General features: G+C 46.7%; 1 protein-coding gene across 1 annotated transcript; it reads left to right on the top strand.

Moving 5' to 3' along the window:
* Window positions 1-18,714: 18,714 nt before the first annotated feature.
* Window positions 18,715-19,565, top strand: LOC123402791. The gene has a single exon (XM_045096753.1). It carries the CDS (start codon window positions 18,798-18,800, stop codon window positions 19,386-19,388), a length of 591 nt encoding a protein of 196 aa, XP_044952688.1. The 5' UTR covers window positions 18,715-18,797; the 3' UTR covers window positions 19,389-19,565.
* Window positions 19,566-19,804: the final 239 nt, after the last annotated feature.

Below are 19,804 nucleotides of genomic sequence, written 5' to 3' on the forward strand. Positions count from 1 at the left end.
ATATTGATTTCCCTGAGCAGAATGCTGCCTATTGCGAGTGTTTCCTTGGTGGTGATAATCTGATCGCGAGCCGCCTGGTTCATTGAAGACTGATCCTGAGAACTCGCCGGGCGGGCCAACCTCTGAGTCGTCTTAACCATACTGACACGGATGTCCTCCACATTAGACCCGTGATGACTTTGGAAGGCTTGATTCCGGAACTCCTGCATAATATAACAATTCTCCCATAAGTGAGTAGACGGCTTGTCCGTTGTACTATGCTTTGAGCAACGCCCCTTGAGTGCTTCCTCATAATTGTGTGGCTTATTACCATTGTAAGCTCCTCCAGAGCGGTTATTCTAGCGCAGGTTCTTGAACCCAGTATTGGTATTGGCCACAAATTCTGACATGTCGTCAGGCTGCTTCCGTTTGCTATTCTGACCTTCAGGGTTTCCACTTTGCAGATTACCCTTGCCACCTTCACCATTATTGTTCTTGCTGGCTTTCTCCTTGTCCGAGTCGCGATCCTTCTTTCCATCCAACTAAGCATACCATGTCAGAACATCCATTAAATCGCCCAGATCTTGAGTCTTCCACTTTAGGTGACCCAGCTTGAGGACTAGCGGCTGGAAGTGACAATTTTTCTCGAAGATCAGGACAGCTTGGGAGGTTGTAATGCTATCCGACGAGTGGATGATTTCTACAACCCAGCGAGTCCAATGATGGGCTTACTCACTCGTGCGCTGGACACAATGTTGAAGACCAAGAATTGTCATCGGGCATTTGCATGTTCCTTGAAAATTCGGGATGAACCAGTCCTTCAGCTTAGCCCAAGTGTTAATGGAGTCGGGTGGAAGGTTTTTTAGCCAGGTTCAAGCCGGTCCTTCCAACATCATTGTTAAATACTTTGCACGTACCGCATCGCTGACGTCGAGCATATCCATGGCTAGTTCGTAACTTTTGATCCATGCCACCGGCTTGAGATCTGCAATATAGTTTGGTACCTTGAGAAGCCCCTTGAAGTCCCTAGGCATAGACTCACTTCAAAGAGCCGGAGATAAACAAGGGATGCCAATTGTTCTAGTGCTAATTCTCGTCCCTTGTGTCGCTGACTGGGGTTCCACTATAGGTGGATGAGTCGTCCGTCTTGCCGCTGCTTCTGCCTCCGCGTGCCGGGCGGCACTCGCCGCATCAACGAGGTCTTCAGCGTTCGTAATCCTAGCCGGGTTGGGGAAACCCAAGGCTGCTGTCGACGCCCGGTGCTGGAAACAGCCGGAGATTCTTCATGGCAGTTGACATACGCTGTAGAGTGCATCCGATCTTGATTGTACGAGTAATGCGCATGTTGGACTACTATTGTCTTCAGCATCTCAATGGTGTTCCTAGCTTCGATCTCAATAGGGGAATTTCCATGAATAGGGAGCGCCTCCAAATTGCGCGTTGCTGCCAGTCTATTGTCGACGGGGTTGGAGAAGTGATCGTGCGGCGTACGAAAATGGTGTGGCGACGACTGAGTCGACGGGGGCTGAGTCGTCTCTTCTTGCCCGCACAGTGGATTTTGTGCAATGTCCGGTGTGTCTAGACTAGCAAATAAATGTGTCAGTGTCATGTTTGGTGGAAATCATGACTAGTGCCTCCTATGGTGAACCGCCTCAGAAGCGTCTTGTCGAAGCCCTAGCTGTGAAGCATCTGCCCTTAAGCGCTCCGACTCATCACAGATATGAGCCTGCAACTCCACCATCTGGCGTTTTCACCGTCAATCTCTTGCTGGACCTTCACCATCTCCGCGCTAAGCTTTACTAGTTCCGTGTTGCGCTCCTCCTGGTTCTCCGCAGTGATAGGACCCTCCAAGAGCTTGGTCATCTCAGCCATTAAGTCGTTCATGGCCTGAGCCAGCGTTTTGCCTGATCCACTTGGACTGGCGGCGACTTCTGCCTCCGATGGGCCTGGAGCCGCCACGTTGCATGTCATGTAGGCGGTGACCTGTCGGGGAGGCTTCTGCCTCCTGGAAGCCGCCAAGTCCCCCATCATAGAGAGGACATATTGATTGGGTGTCTCTCATCGACGACTCGCCATCGGTGTTGATCAGGGTGTTTGCTGCGGCAACAAAAGTCCTTCCCTGGCGCTTAGGAATTCTTCTTGTTACTTCTCTGGTTTGCATCGGTTTTTCCCTTGAAGAGGAAAGGGTGATGCAGCACAGGAGCAGTAATTATTTCCCTCAGTTTGAGAACCAAGGTATCGATCCAGAAGGAGGGCCTCGTCAAGTCCAAAGTACCTGCGCAAACACAAACAAGCTTGCACCCAACGCTTCAAAGGGGTTGTCAATCCCTTCAAGATTGTTTGCAAAATGAGATCTGAAGGAGGAAAGTGCAACAAAGTAAAAAGTGTAAGGCTGAAAATATGGTGTGGAGTAGACCCTGGGGGCCATAGTGTTCACTAGAGGCTTCTCTCATAAGAGCAAATACCACGGTGGGTGAACAAATTATTGTTGGAATTATGCCCTATAGGCAATAATAAATATAGTTATTATTATAATTCATGTATCAAGATAATCGTTTATTATCCATGCTATAATTGTATTGAATGAAGACTCATTTACATGTGTGGATACATAGACAAAACACTGTCCCTAGCAAGCCTCTAGTTGGCTAGCCAGTTGATCAAAGATAGTCAGTGTCTTCTTATTATGAACAAGGTGTTGTTGCTTGATAACTGGATCACGTCATTAGGAGAATCACGTGATGGACTAGACCCAAACTAATAGATGTAGCATGTTGATCGTGTCATTTTGTTGATACTGTTTTTCTGCGTGTCAAGTATTTGTTCCTATGACCATGAGATCATATAACTCACTAACACCGGAGGAATACTTTGTGTGTATCAAACGTCGCAACGTAACTGTGTGACTATAAAGATAGTCTACAGGTATCTCCGAAGGTGTTGGTTGAGTTAGTATGGATCAAGACTGGGATTTGTCACTCCGTGTGACGGAGAGGTATCTCGGGGCCCACTCGGTAATACAACATCACACACAAGCCTTGCAAGCAATGTGACTTAGTGTAAGTTGCGGGATCTTGTATTACGGAACGAGTAAAGAGACTTGTCGGTAAACGAGATTGAAATAGGTATGCGGATACTGACGATCGAATCTCGGGCAAGTAACATACCGAAGGACAAAGGGAATGACATACGGGATTATATGAATCCTTGGCACTGAGGTTCAAACGATAAGATCTTCGTATAATATGTAGGATCCAATATGGGCATCCAGGTCCCGCTATTGGATATTGACCGAGGAGTCTCTCGGGTCATGTCTACATAGTTCTCGAACCCGCAGGGTCTGCACACTTAAGGTTCGACGTTGTTTTCTGCGTATTTGAGTTATATGGTTGGTTACCGAATGTTGTTTGGAGTCCCGGATGAGATCACGGACGTCATGAGGGTTTCCGGAATGGTCCGGAAACGAAGATTGATATATAGGATGACCTCATTTGATTACTGGAAGGTTTTCGGAGTTACCGGGAATGTACCGGGAATGACGAATGGGTTCCGGGAGTTCACCGGGGGGGGCAACCCACCCCGGGGAAGCCCATAGGCCTTGGGGGTGGCACACCAGCCCTTAGTGGGCTGGTGGGACAGCCCAAGAAGGCCCTATGCGCCATAGGAAGAAAATCAAAGAGAAAAGAAAAAAAAAAGGAGGAGGTGGGAAAGGAAAGAAGGACTCCACCCATCAAACCAAGTAGGACTCGGTTTGGGGGGAGACCTATCCCCCCTTGGCTCGGCCGACCCCCTTGGGGCTCCTTGAGCCCCAAGGCAAGGCTCCCCCTCTCCCACCTATATATACGAAGGTTTTAGGGCTGATTTGAGACGACTTTTCCACGGCACCCCGACCACATACCTCCACGGTTTTTCCTCTAGATCGTGTTTCTGCAGAGCTCTTCTACCTCTCCGTCTCTCTTGCTGGATCAAGAAGGCCGAGATCATCGTCGAGCTGTACGTGTGCTGAACGCGGAGGTGCCGTCCGTTCGGCACTAGATCGTGGGACTGATCGCGGGACGGTTCGCGGGGCGGATCGAGGGACGTGAGGACGTTCCACTACATCAACCGTGTTCACTAACGCTTCTGCTGTACGGTCTACAAGGGTACGTAGATCACACATCCCCTCTCGTAGATGGACATCACCATGATAGGTCTTCGTGCGCGTAGGAAAATTTTTGTTTCCCATGCGACGTTCCCCAACAATGGCATCATGAGCCAGGTTCATGCGTAGATGTCTTCTCGAGTAGAACACAAAAGTTTTTGTGGGCGGTGATGTGCGTTTTGCTGCCCTCCTTAGTCTTTTCTTGATTCCGCGGTATTGTTGGATCGAAGCGGCTCGGACCGACATTACTCGTACGCTTACGAGAGACTGGTTTCATCGCTACGAGTAACTTCGTTGCTCAAAGATGACTGGCGGGTGTCAATTTCTCCAACTTTAGTTGAATCGGATTTGACCGAGGAGGTCCTTGGACGAGGTTAAATAGCAACTCACATATCTCCGTTGTTGTGTTTGCATAAGTAAGATGCGATCCTACTAGATACCCATGGTCACCACGTAAAACATGCAACAACAAAATTAGAGGACGTCTAACTTGTTTTTGCAGGGTATATATGCTTGTGATGTGATATGGCCAACGATGTGATGTGATATATTGGATGTATGAGATGATCATGTTGTAATAGATAATATCGACTTGCACGTCGATGGTACGGCAACCGGCAGGAGCCATAGGGTTGTCTTTATACTAATGTTTGTGCTTGCAGATGCGTTTACTATTTTGCTAGGATGTAGCTTTAGTAGTAATAGCATGAGTAGCACGACAACCCCGATGGCGACACATTGATGGAGATCATGGTGTGGCGCCGGTGACAAGAAGATCGTGCCGGTGCTTTGGTGATGGAGATCAAGGAGCACGTGATGATGGCCATATCATGTCACTTATGAATTGCATGTGATGTTAATCCTTTTATGCACCTTATTTTGCTTAGAACGACGGTAGCATTATGAGGTGATCTCTCACTAAAATTTCAAGAGGAAATTGTGTTCTCCCCGACTGTGCACCGTTGCTACAGTTCGTCGTTTCGAGACACCACGTGATGATCGGGTGTGATAGACTCAACGTTCACATACAACGGGTGCAAAACAGTTGCGCACGCGGAACACTCGGGTTAAGCTTGACGAGCCTAGCATGTGCAGACATGGCCTCGGAACACATGAGACCCAAAGGTCGATCATGAATCATATAGATGATATGATTAGCATAGGGATGCTTACCACTGAAACTATACTCAACTCACGTGATGATCGGACTTGAGCTAGTGTAAGTGGATCATGAACCACTCAAATGACTAGAGAGATGTACTTTTTGAGTGGGAGTTTAGCGAATAATTTGATTAAGTTAAACTCTAATTATCTTGAACATAGTCTAAGTCCACTTTGAATATATTTGTGTTGTAGATCATGGCTCACGCGACAGTCACCCTGAATTTTAATACGTTCCTAGAGAAAGCTAAGTTGAAAGATGATGGAAGAAACTTTGTAGACTGGGCTCGTAATCTTAAGCTAATCTTACAAGCTGGGAAGAAGGATTATGTCCTTAATGCTGCGCTAGGAGATGAACCACCCGCTACGGCTGATCAGGATGTTAAGAACGCTTGGTTAGCACGTAAGGAGGACTACTCAGTAGTTCAATGTGCAGTCTTGTATGGCTTAGAACCGGGACTTCAACGTCGCTTTGAGCGTCATGGAGCATTTGAGATCTTCCAGGAGTTGAAGTTTATCTTTCAGAAGAATGCCCGGATCGAGAGGTATGAGACCTCCGATAAATTCTATGCTTGCAAGATGGAGGACAACTCGTCTGTCAGTGAACATGTGCTCAAAATGTCTGGGTACTCAAACCGTCTAGCTGAGCTGGGGATTGAACTCCCGCAAGAGGCTATCACTGACAGAATCCTTCAATCACTGCCGCCAAGCTATAAAGGCTTTGTGTTGAACTACAACATGCAAGGGATGAACAAGTCACCCGGCGAGTTGTTTGCGATGCTGAAAGTCGCAGAGGCTGAACTCCGTAAAGAACATCAAGTGTTGATGGTGAATAAGACCACTAGTTTCAAGAGAAACGGCAAAGGCAAGAAGGGTAAATCAAAGAAGAGCGGCAAGCATGTTGCCAATCAAATGAAGAAACCCAAAGCTGGACCTAAGCCTGAAACAGAGTGTTACTATTGCAAGGGTATGGGTCACTAGAAGCGCAATTGCCCCAAGTATCTGCCTGATAAGAAGTCGACCAAAGAAAAATCAGGTATATTTGATATACATGTTATTGATGTGTACTTAACCGGCTCTCGTAGTAGTGCCTGGGTATTCGATACCGGTTCTGTTGCTCATATTTGCAACTCGAAACAGGAACTGCGGAATAGACGAAGGCTCGCGAAATATGAAGTGACGATGCGCGTAGGAAATGGTTCCAAGGTTGATGCAATCGTCGTCGGCACAATTTCACTTCAGTTACCGTCAGGATTAGTTATGAACTTGAATCATTGTTATTTAGTGCCTGCGTTGAGCATGAACATTATATCTGGATCTTGTTTATTGCGAGACGGTTACTCTTTTAAGTCAGAGAATAATGGTTGTTCTATTTCTATGAGTAACATATTTTATGGTCATGCACCCAATGTGAGAAGATTGTTCATATTGAATCTTGATAGCGATACACACATACATAACATTGAGACCAAAAGAGTTAGAGTTAACAATGATAGCGCCATATTTTTGTGGCACTGCCGCTTAGGTCATATTGGTGTAAAGAGCATGAAGAAACTCCATGCCGATGGACTTTTGGAGTCACTTGACTTTGCTTCACTTGACACGTGCGAACCATGCCTCATGGGCAAGATGACTAAAACTCCGTTCTCCGGAACAATGGAGCGTGCAAGTGACTTGTTGGAAATCATACATACCGATGTGTGTGGTCCGGTGAGCATAGAGGCACGCGGCGGATATCTTTATTTTCTCACCTTCACTGACGATTTGAGTAGATATGGTTATGTCTACTTAATGAAGCACAAGTCTGAAACATTTGAAAAGTTCAAGCAATTTCAGAGTGAAGTTGAAAATCATCGTAACAAGAAGATCAAGTTCCTACGGTCTGATCGTGGGGGTGAATATCTGAGTTTTGAGTTTGGTGCTCACTTAAGACAATGTGGAATTGTTTCACAGTTGACACCGCCTGGAACACCACAGCGTAATGGTGTGTCCGAACGTCGTAATCGTACTTTATTAGAGATGGTGCAATCTATGATGTCTCTTACCAATTTTTCGTTATCATTTTGGGGTTATGCATTAGAAACAGCTGCATTTACTTTAAATAGGGCACCATCAAAATCCGTTGAGACGACACCATACGAACTATGGTATGGCAAAAGACCAAAGTTGTCGTTTCTTAAAGTTTGGGGATGTGATGCTTATGTCAAAAAGCTTCAGCCTGAAAAGCTGGAACCCAAAGCGGAAAAGTGCGTCTTCATAGGTTACCCAAAAGAGACAGTTGGGTACACCTTCTATCTCAAATCCGAGGGCAAAGTGTTTGTTGCTAAAAACGGAGCTTTTCTCGAGAAGGAGTTTCTCTCGAGAGAATTGAGTGGGAGGAAGATAGAACTTGACGAGGTTGTCGAACCTCTCATCCCTCTGGATGGTGGCGCAGGGCAAGGGGAAACCTCTGTCGTTGCGACGCCGGTTGAGGAGGAAGTTAATGATAATGATCATGAAACTCCGGTTCAAGTTTCTGTCGAACCACGCAGGTCGACGAGACCACGTGCTACTCCAGAGTGGTACGGTAATCCCGTCTTACCAATCATGTTGTTGGACAACAATGAACCTGCAAATTATGAAGAAGCAATGGTGGGCCCAGATTCCAACAAATGGCTAGAAGCCATGAAGTCCGAGATAGGATCCATGTATGAGAACAAAGTGTGGACTTTGGAGGTACTGCCTGAGGGCCGCAAGGCTATTCAGAACAAATGGATCTTTAAGAGGAAGACGGACGCTGACGGCAATGTGACCGTTTATAAAGCTCGACTTGTGGCAAAGGGTTTTTCACAAGTTCAAGGAATTGACTACGATGAGACATTCTCACCCGTAGTGATGCTTAAAGTCCGTCAGAATCATGTTAGCAATAGCTGCATTTTTCGATTATGAAATATGGCAGATGGATGTCAAAACGGCGTTCCTTAACGGTTTCCTTAAGGAAGAATTGTATATGATGCAACCCGAAGGTTTTGTCGATCCTAAGAATGCTAACAAGGTGTGCAAGCTCCAGCGATCCATTTATGGACTGGTGCAAGCATCTCGGAGTTGGAACAAACGCTTTGATGAGGTGATCAAAGCTTTTGGGTTTATACAAGTGGTTGGAGAATCTTGTATTTACAAGATAGTGAGTGGGAGCTCTGTGGCGTTTCTAATATTATATGTGGATGACATATTGCTGATTAGAAACAACGTAGAGTTTTTGGAGAGCATAAAGGATTACTTGAATAAAAGTTTCTCTATGAAGGACCTAGGAGAAGCTGCTTACATTCTAGGCATTAAGATCTATAGGGATAGATCAAAACGCCTGATAGGACTTTCACAAAGCACATACCTTGATAAAGTTTTGAAGAGGTTCAAAATGGAACAGTCCAAGAAAGGGTTCTTGCCAGTTTTACAAGGTACGAGATTGAGTAAGACTCAGTGCCCAGCAACTGATGAGGATAGAGAGCATATGCGCACCGTCCCCTATGCTTCAGCCATAGGTTCTATCATGTATGCAATGTTGTGCACTAGACCGGACGTTAGCCTGGCCATAAGTATGGCAGGTAGGTTCCAGAGTAATCCAGGAGTGGATCACTGGACGGCGGTCAAGAATATCCTGAAGTACCTGAAAAGGACTAAGGAGATGTTTCTCGTGTATGGAGGTGACGAAGAGCTCGCCGTAAAAGGTTACGTCGATGCAAGCTTTGACACAGATCCGGACGACTCTAAGTCGCAAACCGGATACGTATTTATTCTTAATGGGGGTGCAGTAAGCTGGTGCAGTTCCAAGAAAAGCGTCGTAGCAGATTCTACATGTGAAGCGGAGTACATGGCTGCCTCGGAGGCGGCTAAGGAGGGTGTCTGGATGAAGCAATTCATGACGGATCTTGGAGTGGTGCCAAGTGCACTGAATCCAATAACCTTGTTCTGTGACAACACGGGTGCCATTGCCTTAGCAAAGGAACCACGGTTTCACAAGAAGTCCAGACACATCAAACGACGCTTCAACCTCATCCGCGACTACGTCGAAGGGGAGGACGTAAATATATGCAAAGTGCACACGGATCTGAATGTAGCAGACCCGCTGACTAAACCTCTTCCACGGGCAAAGCATGATCAACACCAGAACTGTGTGGGTGTTAGATTTATTCACATGATGATGTGAGGGCTAGATTATTGACTCTAGTGCAAGTGGGAGACTGTTGGAATTATGCCCTAGAGGCAATAATAAATATAGTTATTATTATAATTCCTATATCAAGATAATCGTTTATTATCCATGCTATAATTGTATTGAATGAAGACTCATTTACATGTGTGGATACATAGACAAAACACTGTCCCTAGCAAGCCTCTAGTTGGCTAGCCAGTTCATCAAAGATAGTCAGTGTCTTCTGATTATGAACAAGGTGTTGTTGCTTGATAACTGGATCACGTCATTAGGAGAATCACGTGATGGACTAGACCCAAACTAATAGACGTAGCATGTTGATCGTGTCATTTTGTTGCTACTGTTTTTCTGCGTGTCAAGTATTTGTTCCTATGACCATGAGATCATATAACTCACTAACACCGGAGGAATACTTTGTGTGTATCAAACGTCGCAACGTAACTGGGTGACTATAAAGATGCTCTACAGGTATCTCCGAAGGTGTTCGTTGAGTTGGTATGGATCAAGACTGGGATTTGTCACTCCGTGTGACGGAGAGGTATCTCGGGGCCCACTCGGTAATACAACATCACACACAAGCCTTGCAAGCAATGTGACTTAGTGTAAGTTGCGGGATCTTGTATTACGGAACGAGTAAAGAGACTTGCCGGTAAACGAGATTGAAATAAGTATGCGGATACTGACGATCGAATCTCGGGCAAGTAACATACCGAAGGACAAAGGGAATGACATACGGGATTATATGAATCCTTGGCACTGAGGTTCAAACGATAAGATCTTCGTAGAATATGTAGGATCCAAAATGGGCATCCAGGTCCCGCTATTGGATATTGACCGAGGAGTCTCTCGGGTCATGTCTACATAGTTCTCGAACCCGCAGGGTTTGCACACTTAAGGTTCGACGTTGTTTTATCCGTATTTGAGTTATATGGTTGGTTACCGAATGTTGTTCGGAGTCCCGTATGAGATCACGGACGTCACGAGGGTTTCCAGAATGGTCCGGAAACGAAGATTGATATATAGGATGACCTCATTTGATTACTGGAAGGTTTTCGGAGTTACCGGGAATGTACCGGGAATGACGAATGGGTTCCGGGAGTTCACCGGGGGGCAACCCACCCCGGGGAAGCCCATAGGCCTTTGGGGTGGCACACCAGCCCTTAGTGGGCTGGTGGTACAGCCCAAGAAGGCCCTATGCGCCATAGGAAGAAAATCAAAGAGAAAAGAAAAAAAAGGAGGAGGTGGGAAAGGAAAGAAGGACTCCACCCACCAAACCAAGTAGGACTCGGTTTGGGGGGGGAGACCTTCCCCCCTTGGCTCGGCCGACCCCCTTGGGGCTCCTTGAGCCCCAAGGAAAGGCTCCCCCTCTCCCACCTATATATACGGAGGTTTTAGGGCTGATTTGAGAGGACTTTTCTACGGCAGCCCGACCACATACCTCCACGGTTTTTCCTCTAGATCGCGTTTCTGCAGAGCTCGGGCGGAGCCCTGCTGAGACAAGATCATCACCAACCTCCGGAGCGCCGTCACGCTGCCGGAGAACTCTTCTACCTCTCTCTCTTGCTGGATCAAGAAGGCCGAGATCATCGTCGAGCTGTACGTGTGCTGAACGCGGAGGTGCCGTCCGTTCGGCACTAGATCGTGGGACTGATCGCGGGACGGTTCGTGGGGCGGATCGAGGGACGTGAGGACGTTCCACTACATCAACCGCGTTCACTAACGCTTCTGCTGTACGGTCTACAAGGGTACGTAGATCACACATCCCCTCTCGTAGATGGACATCACCATGATAGGTCTTCGTGCGCGTAGGAAAATTTTTGTTTCCCATGCGACGTTCTCCAACAATTATTGTCGAGCAATTTATAGAACCGCGCAAAGTCATGACGATATCTAAGGCAATGATCATGCATATAGGCATCACGTCTGAGACAAGTAGACCGATACTTTCTGCATCTACTACTATTACTCCACGTCATGTATTGAGTTCATGACGAACAAAGTAACGCTTTAAGCAAGATGACATGATGTAGAGGGATAATCTCAAACCAATGATGAAAACCCCATCTTTTTACCCTTGATGGCAACAACATGATGCGTGCCTCGCTACCCCTTCTGTCACTGGGTGAGGTCACCGCACGGTATGAACCCAAAACCACGCACTTCTCCCATTGCAAGAATCATAGATCTAGTTGGCCAGACAAAACCCACAACTCGAAGAGAATTACAAGGATATGAAATCATGCATAAGAGAGATCAGAAGAAACTCAAATAAGATTTATAGATAATCTGATCATAAATCCACAATTCATCGGATCTGGACAAACACACCGCAAAAGAAGATTACATCGGATAGATCTCCATGAAGATCATGGAGAACTTTGTATTGAAGATCCAAGAGAGAGAAGAAGCCATCTAGTTCCTAGCTATGGACCCGTAGGTCTATGGTGAACTACTCACGCATCATCGGAGAGGTCATGGTGTTGATGAAGAAGCCCTCCATATCCAAATCCCCCTCTGGCAGGGCACCAGGACGTGCCCCAGATGGGATCTTGCGGAGACAGAAGCTTGCGGCGGTGGAAAAGCGATTGCGATCGTCTCTTGATTTTTTTTGGGAATATTTGGGAATACATAGGTGCAAGATCTAGGTCAGGGGACCTCCAGGGGCCCATAAGCCTGGATGGCGCCCCCCTGCCCGCAGGGTGGGGGCTTGTGGGGCCCCTAGAGCTCCTCTCGCTAGGCTCCCAAGTTCTCCGATCTTCTTCCATTCCAAAAAAAAATCTTTTCGGGGATTTTCTTCCGTTTGGACTCCGTTTCAAAATCTCCTCTCAAAGGGGTCAAAAACATGGAAAAAATAGGAACTGGCACTTGGCACTGAGTTAATAAGTTAGTCCCAGAAAATAAATAAAAAGCATGCAAAACATCCAAAGTTTGACAAGATAATAGCATGAACTCATCAAAAATTATAGATACGTTGGAGATGTATCAGTGTCCTCCCCACCTGCAGACTCATCCAGGAGGTCAATTCTTGAGTGAACCAACAAAGACGTGACGCCGTCTGGCTTGGGCGTACCGAGCCGACTCGACAATGTCGATGAAGGTGTCTGACTCGGGTACTAGCGTACCAATTTTGCCGATGAAGACGTGGATCTTGCCAAAGGGGACCCGATACCCCGACTCGATTGAGCTGGCCTCGGGGCCCCACCCTGATGTGTCGATGCTGAGCTTGCCTCGGAGGCTCTTGGTCATCAGACCAACCACGTAGCTCCCGAACCCTGGAAGAGCTCCCTCAGAGAACTCAACTCCACCTTGCGATAGCCCCACGGTGCATGCCAATTGTTGTGGTTTTGTCACAGCAGATGTCCTCGTGGAAGGACTTAGAGGTGAGGCCATCGTCGTTGTGTGGCGACTCGAAGGGGTTGATCGGGAACGAGAGATGGATTTACCAAGGTTTGGCCCCTCCAATGGAGGTAAAATCCTACATCCTGCTTTGGTGTCTATATTTATGGAAATCTTAATTACAAGGACGCGGAATAGCTAACCTAGCTCTCGAGAGTTTCTTGCTTGATCATTTTGACTCGAAGGCTCCCCTTTATATATAGGTAGAGGCCTCGAGTTTACAACAGAGTCTGGGTCAATAAACGCACGTGACCTATTACAACTCTACCTCATCTTGTTTCCCAAGTTTGGAAAGCTTATCGCGTCTTCCATATTGTGAGCCTTGAGTCGCCATCTTCGGGTACATGGGCCGACAGGCGGCTCACTTGGTAAGTCTTCCTACTGTCCTTTTGTTCTTTCTACAGCCCATTGAGTATATACTTCTTGAGTCGCCTACAGTCTAACCCGGCCCAAACTACGGGTTATACCGCAGGGTCATATCCCCGACACCATTTGATGGGATTATGGTTTGAATAACCATCCTTGGTGTTGTGGATGATAAAGACTTCCTTCTCACCCTTATAAAGATTGTCTAACTCGGCAGCTAATGCCGTCGGATCCGCCGGACCTTCCCTCTTGTATCGGGTGACGTCGCTTTCCCCGTTCAATTGCTAGAGAGAATGGGATATCTATTGGAGAGGTTGGAGGCATCGCTTTATGGCTTCGGTCATAACGTCGATCATGGAAAACCGATAGTGTCTCAACAGCTTTACCTTGGCGACCAGCTGCTTCACCTCTCAGTCGTCTTCCTTATACGGGCTTCTTGGGTGCAAGTTAAACCGCTTCTTAAGAGGAGCGGTTGAGAATTTGGGAAGACCCCTTCGAACGGGGTCAAACAAAGGCACGTCTTCAATATAGAACCATTCGGAAGTTCACTCTTCAGGAGCTTCTTTCAGGGTGCATACCAGATACCCGACCCCGACTATGCGGCATACTTTTCCTTCTCCAACTTCATGAATCGTCGCGCCCTCAGTTCAGGGGACGAGACAAAAACATTTCTTCCACAATTCAAAATGGGCTTCACAACCCACGAACATCTTGCAAAGAACGACAAATGTCGTGATATGGGGAATAGATCCAGGGGTTAGATGGTAGAGTTGGATTCCATAATATTCCAACAAGCCCCATAGAAAGGGATGGATAGGGAAGACTAGACCTCGTAAGAGGTAGGGAACGAAGCATACCCTCTCCGTTGTATTGGGCATTGGAAACCTCTCTCCAAAAGCCTCACCATTAGCGGAGGCTATCCCAGGACGGGAGAGAGCCAGATCTGAATCAGGCAAATATCCTTGCACCTCGAGCTCATGCAAATGAAGGCGCGAGATGGAACAACTGGCCCAATCTCCAGGGAGAGAGCCATGAGGACGCGAGGAGGGGCCTGCGGTGCTCGCCATGAATTCGCTTCTCTGCTGTTCTTCTCGGCGTGTTGGAAGGGATGGGGAGCATTGTTGGGGGGCATGTGTATGTTATATGGTGTGTAACTTCTTTTCTTTGGGAAGGAACCGTCCATTTTCCATTGGCGCACAAGAATCGAGGGGTGGTTAACTTTGTGAAAATAAAATATCTACTCTTTGTGGGCCCTATGGCGGTTGGTCACACACAAGTGAAGGAACAATGTGGAAGAAAGGATCAACCGGATACAATGTGGAACTCGCCCCGCAAGCCGAAGACCGAAGAAACGATGAAGTGGTGGACCTAAACTACGGCATTGGAGGCTAGTTCGGGTGCTGCCGAGGGAGTCCGGGATTCGGGGGTCCTTGGGCCGCCTACATGTACTTATGGGTCGGACTCTCTCGCATCTTCGACCATTGGCAAAAGTGTTGGATTCAAGATGGACTCTTCCGAAGACTTGGCTTGTAATCCAAGGAGATGTAATGATTGGCTCTGCGTTGTAATCGATCTTGTGTAAACCCTGACACTCCTGGCGTCTATATAAGCCAGGGGCCGTAGCTCGTAGGACACATCAATCTCATTACGATTAGGGTTTAGACTACAACATCGATCTCGCGGTAGATCAGCTATGTACTCTGTACTACCTCATCAATAATAACAAGAGCAGGACGTAGGCTTTTACCTTCATTAAGAGGGCCCGAACCTGGGTAAAACACCTTCTCCATCGTCTCTTGTTACCCATCGACCCTAGATCCGCAGTTCGGACCCCCTACTCGAGATCGGCCGGTTTTGACACCGCAAAGGTCTTCCGCCACAAGGATACGCCACCGTCAATCCTCCTAAAGCTTATTGTAGATGAGGCTGACCTGTGGGTTACTGCGGGGCAAAGCAATTACGGAAAGTTGTATCGCGTGAGTAGTTGTCACGTCGTCCATCGGCCTTGTGTAACACTGCAAAACTCTATTCTCCCCTACTTTAATCGGTGTGGCAAATCTTTGCATCCGTTTCAAAAAAAACATTTGGTACTATATACAAAAACAGAATCCATCATTCAGTCATGCAGTACTATATACAAAATTGTCAGGATCAAACTCTTGTTACCCTCTCCATTCGACAATGTAGTGTGTCCGTGCTTCTCGAAATCTAAGTTTGATCATGCATTTAACAAACGAGACCGACTACGGCGAGAGCAAAAATTATATCATTGAATTCATATCAAAAGCAAAAATTATACCACTGAATTGGTATCAATCGGTCTCGTTGGTTAAATACATGGTCAAATTTAGATCTCGAGAAACAAAACGCATTGCATTATGGAATGAAGAAAGTACTCCCTCTGTCTCAAAATAAATAACTTAAATTTATACTACTTTAATATAAAATTGAATCATTTAATTTGGGTAAATGCTTGCAGCCGGAGTGTGATTCGATCGGTCGCTCGCGGCCCGCGCGCGCTGGAAGACAGCCTTGCAACATATTTTTGCTCAGATTTGCTGCAACCATGTATAAATTTGATGCAAACGTTTTGTCATTTTTGCTACATTTTGTTCATTCAAAAAGATACATTCACGCTTTGGTTGCAACTCGAGTTCGTTGGATATTTGCTACAACCGGCATTTTGACTTTTGCTATAACCTTGTTATTTTTTGCTACAACTGGCATCATTTTTTACTGCAACCGTTCACTAAAAAAATTGCATACACGTTCACGTAGATATTTGCTACAACCGGCGTTTGACTTTTGCTATCACGCACCATCAACTTCGTTTTTTTGCTACGATTACGTAGATATTCTTTTGGCTACAATTTTTTTTTATTGCAACCGTTGACGAAATTCCTGCATCGTGAACGAAATTTGTTACTGCATGAAGATCTAACGGTGCGGTCCGCGTATAGCTGGCGGATCAGACGGCTCGCGCGCGGCCGGCCGAACGATTCGGCCGGCGCAGAGCATTGCCCTTTGTTTTGAGACAGGTGAAGTACTTATTACTCCTTCTGTAAACTAATATAAGAATGTTTAGATTACTAAAATAGTGTTTAAGAGCAAGTACAATAGAGCTGAGTCAGCTCGCTATAAGAAATAAACTAATATATTTTTGCTTAGTTACAGGAAAGAGAAGAGGAGAGAGAAGGTAAGCGGGCCCTTAGCTAAGAGCCAGCTCTAGCACGTGCTCCTATACATTTTATGAGTATGAAAGGTGGACCATATAATAAAAAAGTAGTACACTTTTGTAATGAACTATTGTACATGTTGGCTATAGGATGGGCTATAGATGACATGGCAATAGCTTGTAGCCAGCAACTGACTATACTATTGTACTTGCTCTAAACGTTCTTATATTAGTTTACGGAGGGAGTACATCGTATTCAGCGGATAACGTTCCTGATGACCATGACTATTCAAGTCAACCGACGGATTCTTTTTACTTTTGTCTAACTGTTCAGCCGCACGCATGGCGACTGGCAGTGCCTCAGATGCACGTAATCGCGTTCTACTCAAGAATTTTCAAATCAAATTGCACTGGAAAGAAGGCAGCGAACACGACGTCGACAGGAGAAGCAGCAAGGAAGCGAGGAGTGAGGAAGCCGGCCGCGGGGTCAAGGATTAGCAGGCGGGGCGGGGGACGACAGGAGCCCAGAATCGCTTCTCTGTCGTCAGTCCTCGGCTCAGTTAAGCACGTCCCCAGATTGATCGGCCTTGCCTGCTATGAATCCGATACTGTACACCGCGCTGATGAATATTGACTGACGGAGTAGCTTTGACACTGATACAGGGGCGTTTTGGTCCTGGCCTCCATTAAGCGGATGTTTAGAGTTTATTACTGCAAAACACAGAGATAATAATAATGCAGTCTACTGTACCGTGTGTTTCAACTTTCTGAACTCCCAACTCGAAAGGAGGAGGCACCCGATCTTCGGGGAAATTTTGCACTGAACTGATTAATGGTGTTGTCTACCTAATTGGTTCGATAGCAGCATTTACAAAAGATGCATGTCGTTGACTCTTATCTTCTTCTAGTACTAGTACCTATGATAATTATTACTAAATCTGATTAATCATATGAATAGTCCAGACAGTGAAAACGGAATGAGCCAGACAGCCAGGCCATGATTGGCAACTAAAATTCTTTCCTTAGCGGTCAGGCGTATCACTGTCTTGAGCATCCACGACTGATCGATGGAGAAAGGCAACGAAGCGACGACCACGACCACGACCCAGATCACCGCAGTCCGCAGAGGCATCAATCTTACCTACTTGTCGGGCCGGGGGCGTTGAACAGTAATCGCCCGGCCACAGCCGGTTACCGCTGAGGTCCAGATAATATCATCCCGTTGCGGCTGGCGATGGAAGCGCTGGCGAAGCCGCGGCGCCGGCGCGTGCGGGAAAATGAAGCCCGTGGAGATTGTTTGGGGCGCACGGATGCGCTGACGCGATCGTCCATTGTCCGGATGAGTCACTCTCACCGGTCAGTGTTCGCGGAGGAATAAGCAGCTTCTGTCCGGCGGAGGAATAATCGTCGCTGTCTGCATGCCAGGTTTCCAGATTAAATGGTGAAACAGTGGGTACCTATCTGGCACATGCACAAACGCGGCAATGGCGTGCGTCAGCGCCCACGATAGCTCCCCTGGCTTTGCTTTCCCCTTCTTGCCTTGTGAATTTTGCATTACAATGACTGTAGAGATTTAGTTTTGTAGATTGGCGAAGATTATATTTAACCAAGCTATGTTTCTATTTCCCGGGGACGAAGCCAACATACAAACATAGAAGGGGGCAAGTTTGTTTATGAAGGATGCAAAGTTTATATAAAGTAACAAAAATTTGCTACAACAATCATTATTATAATAGAAAAATCAATTTGTTAGGGGGTCTAGCCCCCACTTGTCCCCCCTAGAATTGTCCCTGCTATTCCCTGAGAGGAGATTGCTTGGCAGGATCTACATCTGCAGATATACACACTACTCCTACTTTTCAATGCAACGCAATGATACATGCTATTTTTTCCCTTGCGTGACTCTATGAGATGTGAGAGTTATAAAGGTTCAAACATCCATGGGGTGTACGTTTATGCGGCCAACTATTACACGGAAGGCTGAAAAAAAATGCGTTCAGTCGAATTAATCTAGATTCTTGGATCAAAATCGAACCTTCACTTCCTCCTCCTCCTCGTCCTTAGCTAATGAACAGTGTAAAGTAGTGAGTATTTTGCTCCTCAAAATCTAGTGCATGTGATTTTTTTTATACGAGGCTGGACAGAATACTGGTGCTCCAAAAGTTTTCTCTAAAAAGGAAAGGGAAGGAATTTCCAAGCAGTGCATGTGCAGTTACACAATTGGACAAGAAGCAAAGGATTGAAATGATATGTCTCCCTTTCCTTGTCACTTCTCTGATCTCAGCACATAACCTCTATATATACGCCACCATCCATTAGTCCCTCCACATCAAGTCCCAACGAACCCCAAAAAATATTCTCAGCACTTGCACCCAGGCAAAGATTCCATGGGAGCGAAGCTTTCCTGCTTTTCCAACCACCGAGGCGGCCTCTCGCAGCAGCCACGCCAACCGGCGCCTGTCAGGGTCATTGCCGCGGACGGTTCGCTGAAGGAACTCCCGGCCAGCCCAGGCGTCACCGTCTCCGACGTCCTCGGCGGCAGCGCCGCGTCCTTCTTCGTGTGCAACTCCGACGCGCTCTACTTCGACCAGAGCCCTCCGGCGCTGGCATCCGGCGAGGTACTCCGGCCGGGACAGATATACTTCGTGCTCCCGGCGGCGTTGCAACGGCGGCCGCTGTCGAGCGCCGAGATGGTCTCGCTTGCGGTGCGCGCGAGCTCGGCGATCGCGGACAAGAAGCCGCAGCAGAGGCGGGGGCGCTTCAGCGGCGGGAAGAAGAAGGTGCGCGTCATGCCGGTGCACGAGGAGTTGGAGGACGGCGAGGACGTTCTGCTGAACGAGAAGCTTAACGAGCGGACGCTCGGGGAGTTCGCTGTGTCGCCGAAGAGCGAAGAAAAGATCGCCGTCGTGGGAGCGCGGTCGCGGCTGAAGATGAAGCTGAAGCGCGCTCTGAGTATCATTCAAGAGGTTGCTGAATGAAGCGTACCTCAAAAAGTTGTAAATACTACTACTACTAGTGTTTTTTTATTTTAGTTTTTGGTTTTGTTTGAAGCCCAAATATTTAATTGGTTTAGTAGATTTAGGATAACAAGAACATGAATTCTGCGAAACAGTATGTGAATACGTGTCGTTCCTAAATACTTTTTCCGTCCGAAATTATTTGTCGCAAAAATTTATAAAGTAGGATGTATCTTAAAATAAAATACATCTAGATGCATTCATTCTTGTGACAAGTATTTTCGGACGGAGCGAGTATAGTTTCTTTTTTAAGCTTTGACTAGAGCACTACATACACTTTAGAGTATAGATTTACTCATTTTGCTCCGTATGTAGTCTTCAGACATATAGACATACTTTAGACATATAGACATATAGATATACTTTAGAAATACTTT

The sequence above is a fragment of the Hordeum vulgare genome, chromosome 6H (genome assembly GCF_904849725.1).
Source record: "Hordeum vulgare subsp. vulgare chromosome 6H, MorexV3_pseudomolecules_assembly, whole genome shotgun sequence".
In the NCBI taxonomy this organism is placed as follows: Eukaryota; Viridiplantae; Streptophyta; class Magnoliopsida; order Poales; family Poaceae; genus Hordeum; species Hordeum vulgare.

Excerpts from the sequence above, each read along its gene's own strand:
- LOC123402791 (XM_045096753.1), top strand. The coding sequence starts at position 18,798 with ATGGGAGCGAAGCTTTCCTGCTTTTCCAACCACCGAGGCGGCCTCTCG.